General features: G+C 42.8%; 1 protein-coding gene across 1 annotated transcript in view; it reads right to left on the bottom strand.

Moving 5' to 3' along the window:
• Positions 1–5,436, bottom strand: part of LOC147700936 (taste receptor type 2 member 40-like) — a 43,765-nt gene extending 38,329 nt beyond the window's left edge. The window contains exons 1-2 of the mRNA XM_086929276.1: positions 4,646–5,436; positions 422–623 (exon numbers count right to left, since the gene is read on the bottom strand). Of these exons, the coding sequence (XP_086785402.1) occupies positions 422–623; positions 4,646–5,436 (993 nt within the window). The remainder of the gene's footprint in view (positions 1–421; positions 624–4,645) is intronic.
• Positions 5,437–12,227: the final 6,791 nt, after the last annotated feature.

A 12,227-nucleotide genomic window follows, 5' to 3' on the forward strand; every position in this document is an offset into this window, starting at 1 on the left:
ATGCAGTTGAGCCAGCCGGCTGCACTGTTGGTCGGCTGAGTGGCAGGAGGCGCTGGTGTGCTGATGTGGCAAAAGGTGTGTTTGCAGTTTGGACAGGTGCAGGGTGCAAGAGAATCTACAGTGTTGCTAGATGGCATCCAGGGTTGATGGCGAGGAGGGTGCTGGCATCATAGCGGAGGAGTGTCCAAGAGGAAGGGTCCTTGGTGCTGGTCGCAGTCCAGGGGAAGACGGACGCAGATGGGCTTGCCTTTGGCGCACCAGTGGTACTCGTGCTGCACATGACTGTACAGCAGCTACCATTAAGTAGTACTGCGGGTGGACTGGACAGCTGGGAGGCAGGACACACGGGAAAGGACACTGGAGGGGGTGGGGATGCAGGGGGGAAGCAGAGGTTGTAAATATATTTTAAAATAATTCTTACCTCCAGGCCGGGTCCCGCGTCTTCTGTGCTTCTGCTCTCCTGAGACTTCTTCTGCGAACAGGAAGCAGGCAGCCAGGCTCCCTCCCCAAAGCCAATGACACTGCTGCAATGCGGCATCGTGATTGTTCTTGAGTGCTGTTGCAAGGCGTTCAGCAAGGGGCTAGAGGCGGGGGCATGTTCTTCATGCAGGCTGTAATGCAGCCTGCATGAAGAACAGGGATGTGCGCATGACTACTTTAGGTGGCCTGAGAGGGCCAACCAAACAGTCATTGTGCATATGAGTGGGCATACCATATCGCCCCTTTCCTGCTCCGTGAGTAGAGCAGCCCCACCCGTCTGCCCACAAAGGAAACAATGCATGTGTACATCAGAAAGTTATCATCAGGTTATGTTTTGTCTTCTTGCACTGCTTGAAAGCAGTGGGGCGATGCTCTTCTGCCTTAGTGGAGGTGTCACCACTGGGGGTGCATCACCCACAGGTGCTAGGCCTGGGCCCAACTCGGCCCCCGGGCCTCCTCCGCTGCACATCCCACCTTCTCCTCACTTGGACACTGACAATCTGCTGCACTCTCCCCAAATCCGTGACTGAGGCAGCAGGAGTCTCAGCGAGGTGGGATTTCACAAGCCTGGGTACAGCAGTCACCATCAAGTACGCTGGTGAACCTCCTGATGCAGGTGATGCAACAGGGTGCCCTTAGGCATGAAGGTGCAGCACTCCCGCCACACAAGTTCGGTGCAGCTCAGGGGCCTCAGCGTCTGGTACAACATCCTCCGACCTATGATGCAGAGATTCGCGGCCCCACCATTGGTAATCCCCTCCATGCAGCCCAGTGTAGTGGTGGCGCGTGTTATGCGAGGCAGACCTCCCTACGATATTGCCCAGGAGCAACTCTACTGTTCACAGCTTCAAGGGGCACCAGGTGGTCTTCTCACACAGGTCAGCAACGTGTCGCCATGCGACCTTGCAGACTTCACCACCAGGTAAGGGCGATCTCTGATGCCTCAATGTCTACCGCCACGGCCCAGAAAAATCCACAGCACATACGCATTCCACTCCGGGTCCCAGACAAAGTGCCAGCAATGCCTCCTGGTCCCAGGGACTGTCCGCGCTTTCAAGGTTTTGGATGCCATGGTGTTGCAAGGAGTGCTCAAGATAAGTGATGCATCACTGGTTTTGCCCAGCGATGCGCCTCTTTTCTTAGCCCTGAATTTCCTCTCCCTCATGGACTCTGGCTGGTCATCCTGGCTGTTGTGCGGCTTGGGGGTGTTGTTGATCTGTGCTGCACTTGGTTGTTCTCTTCTGCATTCCATTGGTTTTGTTTCATATTTTTAATTGGTGTTGGACTTATGGGCTATTTTTGCCTCTAGAGGAAAAAAAGTCACGTTGGGCGTTGTATTTTTCCCACCCACTAATGCGCCTTTTGTGAGTTTTCACCTGCTAACGTCAGAATTTGTATCACGCTAGTGTTAACTGCAGTTTTCACCGCTGTTACCTGAAACTATCAACATGGAGCACAGAGCGATCATTTTTGGTGATAGGCCGCGTTAAGAAAACTGCCGCTATCTAGCTTTATCAGCTAGTTAGCTGCAGTTCTGGTACATATGGCCCTCATTGTGTAGACAAAGCTAGTCAGCAATGGAAAAGCAAGCATCTATATTATCCGGAAGCAACATGTTATACGTTTTCATGTCACCAATTATTCTGTATGAATCTAGTAGGATCTTTGTATTCTATTGCAATGACCTAACATGGGTGAAAACTAAGCGACCACTGTTTTAGTTAGCACATTTCTATGATAACATGAATGCTAAGCAGGCACACAGCTTCTTTTCTTAAAACAAAAGTCAAAGGTAAGGTTTTTGGGACTTGATACACTTCAGATTTCAGTATGATTACATGGTAAATAATTTTTGAAAAACACACATTTATTAATACAACATTCTTAAGACATCCTAATGACATTGTAAAATATTTCGAGAAGTAATAAAATGCTTTACACGTCTTATTGATCTACAATATAGCACAATGCATTCACGTATCTACGTGTTATTTCCTAAGGCAATTTTTCAGCAGCATTTAAAAGCATCCTAATTGAATTCTATATACGGTGAATGTTTTGATCTCGTTCCTTCCAGTACCGATGGTAAAAGATGACCCACCCCTGAGAGCTTGCAATGCAAGAAGTGTCCCTGTGTGTAAATGTTATAAATAGAAGTCCTTGAGCCAGGTGTATAAACAGGATAGGTTTATTTAGGTTACGTTCCAGATTAGGTTCCTCAGTATAAGATAGATGGAAATGTAAAACCCCACCAGGGTTATATATATATCTACATATCTATATATCTATATATATATATATATATATATATATATATATATATATATATATATATATATATATATATATATATATATATATATATATATATATTATTAGATTGCTTACAATATACAGGACAATAATGATATAAAAGCAGCAGCATCTTCACACAAATAATAAAAGTTACATGCACCAAAGGGAACAGCTGCATTTAAAATCTACCAAACCCAACTAGAGAAATTTCTATATTGACTTTAAAAAATACAATATTAACACCATGATTACGAGTATAGATTCTATTTATCACACTGATAAATGATAATAACATGGGTTACAGTATTTATAGGGTGCAAGAAATAGCATCTTTAATGAGTTTTTTAGGATAACAAGCAGATTTTGGTGTTATGCAATAAAATGAGGATGATACCGTGAATTCTGTTTCTTGTCTTCTTTTTGACCTCCCAATATTTTACGAACGTTGGGGTATTTAACACATCTGATAATTATGGGAAGCGTTACAAAACTTACTAACTCGTAATTCTGACAGGGGTTCTTGCTAGGGTGCGAATATAACAACCCTCTCTGATCAGGCCCTTAGAGTAGTAACAGGTCAAAAGGTTTTTTGCTTATCATCTCCATATTTATGAGTAGCCAAAAGTTAAGAAAATAGATTTTAACATAATACACCACGTCACAAAAATGTCATCACAATTTTTTTTTTTAAAACAAGTAATCTGGAGATCCATCTTCCTAAACTAACTACGCGACTCATTGAAGCCTTGTTTCTGATTCGAAATATTACATCTACTTTCATATCTGCATCAATATTGGATACTATGGTTTATGATTAGTCTGAGGCTAAAGGTGTTCTAAACAAATAGGAACTTGAGGCCTGATTTAGAGTTTGGCGGATGGGACAATCTGTCACAAATGTGCCAAATACCTTGTTGGCCGTACCACAAAGTACACTGAGTATAATGGACTTGAAATATGACGCATGAGGTATCCGTCAATTTTGTGATGAGTATTTTATCTGCCAAAGTCTATATCCGACTGTTGTGAGTAAAGGAGATAGGGCCCGATTCACAGAACTAACTTAAGACAAAATTCTAAACTTACTACTTTTGGTATTCACAGAAATGAGGATTTTGTCTTAAGTTTGTCTTAAGTCTGACAAAATCCTAACTTCTGTGAATACCAAAAGTAGTAAGTTTAGGATTTTGTCTTAAGTTAGTTCTGTGAATCGGCGCTATAGATTCTTGCGTTTGGATTAATATATGTAAAAGGACTTGGGAAAGATATACAGAGCTGAATTTGGATCTTACTCTTAATCTCAGATACATAATAGAATCTACTCTCCTTATTCATTTATTGTAATTTTGAAAACAAACCAATTTTAGCATATAGGCAACAAACAAGCCCTTCTAGTCCATCTAATGTTGTTTTACAGATATTAACTAGAGTAGTATATGGAAAATGGTAAGAAATAGTATCCCCCTTTCTACTGCATTAAATATGGTTTTAGATACACAAACAGCTATACAATATGGACAATAAATGTTCCCTGTAATTCAATGTGGTTTTGGGATAAAAACAATTCTACCACAAGGACAAAGCCAGACTTCCTGAGGAAGAAAGTTGGGATGATTACTTTGCTCCATCTTGTTTTCCACTGAGCTCCTTGTCAACATTGCTCTTGAACAAATAACTACTGTCTGGTATACGATTTGTATACAAACTGAGGAATAAACGTGTTCATCTTCTCTGTTCATGGAAATTGTCAAAACCCAGAGTGGAGCAAACAAGGTTTTTTGCTGTATCTTTCAATCTGGGGTTACCAAATATGAGAATTAGCGAATTAAGGGAGGGGTAGGAAACCCCTATGAACACATAAATATAGTACATAGCCGACTCTATAAACCAGTTATGATCATTTACAAGCAACATCATAGCCAGGGTAAAACAGGCATAAAGGATTACCAAGGACAGGATGGTTTTTGCTGCCCTGGTGTGGGCTTCCATGCTGGGTCCACCGTTAAGCCCGGTGCTGTTTTGCTGCATGCGTCTGGTGTGTCTGTAAAGTGAGGTTAGGATCAGCAAAGCAGTGATTACAATCACGATCTGTGGCAAAAAGCATCCTGTGATAGACATCAAGAGCTTGTAGGACAGGTGGATACTATCGCCTGTGCTGTTAGAGGTGGCGTTTGTCGCAGTAGACTTAACGCTAAGCAGTCCTCCCAAATTCCAGATACCTGAGATGTTGATGGCTAAGGATGCAAGCACAGACACCAGCACAAGCCTTGGAAGCATGGCAGGAATAACCATTTTCAGGCGAAGGCACAAAGGATGGGAGATGTTCACGATCTTGGTGCAATAGAAGACACAGATCCAGGCATTGATCCAGAAACTTGAGAAAAACAAAGATGGACTGAGGATTAATAAGGTTTTCCAAACACTCTCTCTGTTGTACACCTCTCTCTGGAGCAAACGGAGAAGTTGTTCAGATGATGTGAAACCTTGCAAAAATACATTGGTAATCCCGAGGAACAGCAGGAGGAGATCGCTTGTTGGTGGCCGGTGTCTGCTTCCAGCCCACTGGTTAGCGATCGCAGCTACTATGAAGGTGTTAGAGGTGATGCCCATCAGCAGATTCATTGAAAGAATGACCACAAATAAAAGATTAAGTGGAGACATCTTGGTTATTGTAGTTGATGACTAGAGCCCTTATCTCTGTTGGTCTTCTCAGGAAAGTCCGCACTCCAGCTTAATATTTACATCTTCTGCTTGTCTTCTGGTCCTGACGCGCAGATATTTGCCTAATGACCTCGTTTTTTCAGCACTGTACTAGTTCCCCCTTCAAAAATAACACTTTGTGTATGGAAATACTGTGGCAGATATTTAAATGCCATCTCACCCTTTCATTCCTTCCTTCACTGACCCCAACCCTCCAATCTTCAGAGTTTGCCTTGAGTCTAACTCTTTATCCGCTTCACTTCCATTCCCAACACATTTGTTATCTGTCTCCAAGTCATATCACCAGGGGACATGAACTTAAACAAGGGTAATTAGAAGTAAGAGGAGCTGCCCCAGCTTGCCCTTTAGTGACCCTTACTCTGCCCCTGCTGCTACCACTCCAGGGGTGTTAAAGAACAGATGCAAATGATCATTCTCAGACACCCCATTTACTCTCTGCACTTTCACACCATGGCCCTTCCCTTGTCCCTCAGCAACCAATAGGAGATCATTGAAAGAATATATACTGGGCCACTGAGTCACCATCAAGTCCACTGGTGAACCTCCTGATGAAGGTGATGCAACAGGGTGCCCTTAGGCATGAAGGTGCAGCACTCCCGCCACACAAGTTCGGTGCAGCTCAGGGGCCTCACCCTCACAAACGTCTGGTGAACATCCTCTGACCTGTGATGTAGAGAGGCGCGGCCCCACCATTGGTAATCCCCTCCATGCACCCCAGTGTAGTGGTGGTTCGTGGTATGCGATGCAGACCTCCCTACATTAGTGCGCAGGGGATGTGCGGCATTACAACGCGGGCTTTTACACCACGTGCCTTTACAACGCTGTTTTTACAACGGAAGTCGTTACAACGACTTGCGCTGTATGGGCTGGATAGTGGAATAGTTTAATTTTCTATTCCAACTCCAGCCCACGTTACAGTAGGGAAGGTGTTGGAATAGAAAATTAACTATTCCCTATCCAATAGCGCCCTCAAGCGCAAGTCATCGTAATGACTTGCGTTGAAAAGGCAGCGTCGTAATAGCAGCGCGGGGTAATGCCCGCGTTGTTAAGGATGTTTCCCGTGCGCAGGAGGATCTCTACTGTTCACAGCTCCAAGGAGTACCAGATGGTCTTCTCACACTGGTCAGCAACGTGTCTCCATGCGACCTGGCAGACTTCACCACCAGGTATGGGCGATCTCTAATGTCCCAATGTCTACCATCACGGCCCAGCAACTCCACGGCACCTCCGCATCCCATTCTGGGTCCCAGACGTAGGCCCAGCGATGCCTCCTGGGTCCCAGGGACTCTCCACACTTTCAAGGTTTTGGATGCCATGGTGTTGCAAGGAGTGCTTAAGATAAGTGATGCATCACTGGTTTTGCCCAGCGATGCGCCTCTTCATGGTTGTAGCCCTGAATTTCCTCTCCTCCTGGGACTCTGGCTGGTCATCCTGGCTGTTGCGGGGCTTGGGGGGTGGTTGTTGATATGTGCTGCACTTGGCACTGGCTGCTCCACTCTGCATTCCACTGGTTTTGTTTCCTATTTTTCTTGGTGGTGGACTTATAGGCTTTTTTTGCCTCTTGAGGAAAAAAAGTCACTTTGGGCGTTGTATTTTTGCCCCTCACTAATGGGCCTTCTGTGAGTTTTCACCTGCTAACGTCAGAATTTGTATCGTCTTCATGCTAGTGTTAACTGCAGTTTTCACCGCTGCTACCTGAAACTATCGCCATGGAGCGCCGTGCTGTAAATACATCGCTAACAGAGCAATCGTTTTTGGTGATAGGCCGTGTTGAGAAAACTGCAGCTAACTAGCTTTAGCATTAGTTAGCCGCAGTTCTTGTACATATGACCCTCATTGTGTAGACGAAGCTAGTCAGCAATGGAAAAGCAAGCATCTATATTATTCGGAAGCACCATTTTATACATTTTCCTGTCACCAATTATTCTGTATGAATCTAGTAGGATCTTTGTATTCTATTGCAATGACCTAACATGGGTGAAAAGTTAAGCGACCACTGTTTAAGTCCGCACATTTCTAAGACGACATGAATGCTAAGCAGGCACACAGTGCTTCTTTTCGTAAAAGCAAAAGTCGAAGGAAAGGTTTTTGGGACTTGTTACTCTTCAGGTTACAGTATGATTACATGGTAAATAATTTTTTGAAAAACACGCATTTATTAATATAACATTGTAAAGACATCCTAATGACATTGTACATTTTTTCGAGAAGTAATGAAATGCTTTGCGTGGCTTTTTTATCTACATTATAGCATAATGTATTCACATATCTACTTGTTATTTCATAAAACAATATTTCAGCAGCACTTAAAAGCATCCCAATTGAATTCTACATTCGGTGATTGTTTTGTTCTTGTTTCTTCCAGTACCGATGGTAAAAGATGACCCACCCCTGAGAGCTTGCAATGCAAGAAGTGTCACTGGGGCATATTACCAACAAGTAGCAATAATTATCGCTAAATAGGCTTAGCGACAATTTTATTATCGCTGCCTATCGCTGGATATGTTAGCGGAGAAAACATGCTATTAGCAACGTTTTTCTCCATTGTGCTAAAATATCCAGCGATAGAGGCAAAATGCTCTTAGCCATGTTATCCACCTCCCATTGGATAACATGGCTAAGAACTGGTCTGGGCAGGTGTTAGTATTTGGAGATATTCGCGCTTAGCGCTAATATTTCCATCGCTATGCCTGCCTTGCTAATAGGCGATAGCGACGTTAGTGACTGCTTTCAGTCGCTAACTGGTTGGGTACGCCCACTTTGCATGTCATTAGCGATAAACATCGCTGACTTGCAAAGCGGGCCCCAAACCGCTCGCTATCGCCTAAAAGCTGTCGCTAACATCAGTTAGCGACAGCTTGCTAATATGGCGATAGAATTATCGCCGCTTAGCGGCCGAAAACGGACGCTAAAGTGGCGATAATTGCCTATCGCCCTGCTTGATAATATGCCCCACTGTTTGTTCTGGGAGTAAATATATGCCCTGCTGCTGTGTGATCCAATTAGAAAACCTGATCTGCTTCAACAGATTTTCGTGGTGATTACTCAGCAGGATCAGGGTTAATCTGTTTGACACCCAAGCGCGCTCTGATCACAGTGCTATATGTTGTTGCTACTCGTAGCTTTTGCACTGGATAGAAAAACAGAACTACAGGTACCAGAATGCAACGCTGTGGGCTGGTCCATTTTCTGAAACCTGTGACTAGAACTCCAAGATGGAGCAAAAGACTCTGGCAAGTCGCCTACTCATTAGCATTTTTTGTTTGTTTTTATTTTGTAAAATGCAATGATTGTAATTGTGATATTAAAAGTCACAGTAAACCTAAATGAAACCTGCAACACAGCTGTGAGTGAAAAACCTTCTGCTGGGGGAAAATATTGTTGTCATCTGATATAAACCAGAAGTTATGCAATAAGTATGACCTAATGCTCTAGTCCAGGTTTCTCTTTCAATTCTTGGACATATACTCCGGATTTGTAATGGGATAAACAGGCTGTATGGTTAAAGAGGCAGCAGATCAGGGACAAGAGTATAGATATTACCAAGGAGTGTGGATGGGGTCGGGCAGAGTAGATTTTGCAAATGATTTGGTAATAGAGCAGCCGCAGCTCTGGAGAGATGAAATGTCAAGGTGGTCTCGAAAGGCAGGGAAGATTTTTCGTCCCCTAGGAGATGTGTTCATGAAGGAGTCAAGAAGAAGGTTTTACCTCCAGTTGGAGATGTAGCAATCAAACAGTTTATGAGCTGAGCTCAAAGGTGTTTTTGCACTACTCAGAATTATAGTGGTAAAACGTTCTAGGATCTTGGCCTGGTGAAGGTTTCTGCTCCAGCTGGACAGGTGTTCATGGAGCGATTAAGTTTGCAGCCACGGCTCGTGCAGGGCGTTACACCGGGTGGTGACATCAGGCAGAGGAGGGGCAGGGGGGGGGGGGGTTGTAAAATATGGGATATGGACGATGTCAGGTAAGTACCGAAAAAAAAAACCCCGAATTTCGTTACCCGCGCTGCATCGCCAAACGCCAGCGCGGGTAACGAAATTCGTTTATTTATTTTCGGTACTTACCTGACATCGTCTATATCCTGCATTTTACAACCCCCCACCCTGCCCCTCATCTGCCTGACGTCACTGCCCGGTGTAACGCCCTGCACGAGCAGTGGCAGTTAGTTTGAGGTGGGAGAGGCTGGTCCCCTCAAGGGAGGTATATTCCTATAGCTGATCTAGGATCTAGTTCTGCGGCTGTACTGAATAAGCAGGTACCTACATCATTGTCATATGAAATCTCTTTATTGATGTCATAACTACACTTTCAGAACTGCCTTATTTACTTTCTTGCTTTGTCAAATTTGCTTGAAAATGCATGATTTGCCCATTCTTTTCCCTAATGTTTCTCGGGGAGAACCTACCCCATACCCTACTTATGACGGTCAGACTTGCTTGCTCGCGGCAGGTCACTAATTGAGAACTTTTACGGCCCACCACTTTCAAATGTCATCAGCCGCCATTGATGGGAAGGGTGTAAAAGGTTCAATGATTCTGCTTTGGCTACACCTCACAGGTTTGTAAATTAAAGGCAAAACTCCTGCCCCTAATAGTTCAGTCACCTTAAGAAACTTTAACTTTTCAGACTTGCCATCAACTGAGCGCTGCTCCTGACAAGGGTCAGGCGGAGGAATATTGGACATGGTTTCTCACCTTACCTGCCTGTGCTCTGACTTCCTCTCCAACAACCAAGCTGTATTTACAAAACTCGATAATCAGTAACACGTGAATAAACATAGAGGCAAATAAATAAACAAACACGTATTAAATCAGTGGATCTAGTACTTTTAATGATAGTTTTGAGATATAAACAAATCTACCATAAAGACAATATGAGAGTGCCTTTTCTAGATAATTAAAATATATATATATATATTAGATTGATCGCAATAAACAGGCCAATAATGACATGAAAGCAGTATTTTTACACAAATAGTAGAAGTTACATGCACCAAAGAGAACAGCTGCATTTAAAATATATCCAACTTGACTTAGAGGAATTGCTATATTGACTTTAAAAAATACAATATTAACACCATGATTACGAGTATAAATGCTATTTATCACACTGATAAATAATGATAACATGGGGTACATTATTTATAAAGTACAAGAAATAGCATCTTTAGAGTTTGTAAGGATAACAGGCAGATTTTGGTGTTTAATGCAATAAAATAAGGATGATACGGTAAATAACGTTTGCTTGGCGCCTGTTTGACCTGCCAATATTTTACGAATGTTGAGGTATTTAACACATCCGATAATTATGGGATGCAGGTGGGAAACGTGGCAGCTGTTCAGGCACGAGTGTACATTAACTCGTTAAATAAATGTAGAAATGAACGCAATTCAGCTTCATTTTTTCACAAAACCTAAAATAAATATGGATAAATACAGATAAAATGAGCAAAAAATAAATATGGATAAATACAGACGGAAATGTCAAAAAAATAAATACCATAAAACCGGGAGCCCTAATTATAACATAATACACCACATCACAAAAATGTTATCACAAATTCTTTAAAAAAATAGGAGAATCTGGAGATCCATCTTCCTAATCCTAATATTCGATGTGTTAAATACTATATTTATAAGCAGTCAAAAGTAAAGAAAGCAGATTTTAACATAATACACTACGTCACAATAAATACATGGAAAAAAACAAAAAACAATACATCTGAAGAACTATCATCATATATCATCCTAATCTAACTACGCAACTCATTGAAACCTTGTTTCCGATAGGAATTATTACATCTATTTTCATATCTACATCCGTATGGTATACTATAGTTTATGATAAGTCTGAGGCTGAATGTGTTCTAAACAAATAGGAGCTTGGGGCTTAATTTAGAGTTTGGCGGATGGGACTCTGTCACAAATGCACCAAATTCCTTGTTGGCCGTACCACAAAGGCCACTAAGTATAATGGAGTGGTGTGGCTCACTGGTTAGAGGCGGCAGACCCGGAAGCAGAGGACGGCCCGGGACCAGGGTTCAATCCCCGACGTGGCAGGGTCGTGAACCAGGGGCAGCGGACTCGATAATTCTCGCCTCGGTGCCTACTCTAATCAGGGATTACACTCGGCAACTCTGGGCATTAGCTTGCCTCATCTCCACAATGGCACCTCACAAACGCTGGGGTTGCCTGGTTTTACCTTGGAGATACCCAGGAGGGAACTTCTCACAGGGAAAGCCAGGACGGGTTCCCCAGCGGTCTATAGCGCCAGGACGCCTCCGGGTAGCAGTGCGCTTTACAAGACACACACATTTACATTTACATTTACATTTAATGGACTTGAAATACGACGCACTGGACATCTGTCACGTTTGTGACGAGTATCCCATCTGCCAAATCTATTTCTGGCTGTTGGTGACTAAATGATATGGATTCTTGCATTTGCATTAATATATGTAAAGGGACTTGTGAAAGATATACAGAGGTGAATTTGGATCTTATTCTTAATCTCAGACACATAATAGAATCTACTCTCCTGAGTCATTCATTGTAATTTTGAAAACAAACCATCTTTAGCATATGACAACAAAATACGCCCTTCTAGTTCATCTAATGTTGTTTTACAGATATTAACTATAGTAGTAGATGGAAAATGGTAAGAAATAGTATCCCCGTTTCTACTGCATTAAATGTGGTTTTAGAGATACAAACAGCTATAAAATATGGACA

This window comes from Lissotriton vulgaris, chromosome 7, assembly GCF_964263255.1.
Source record: "Lissotriton vulgaris chromosome 7, aLisVul1.2, whole genome shotgun sequence".
Classification (NCBI taxonomy): domain Eukaryota; kingdom Metazoa; phylum Chordata; class Amphibia; order Caudata; family Salamandridae; genus Lissotriton; species Lissotriton vulgaris.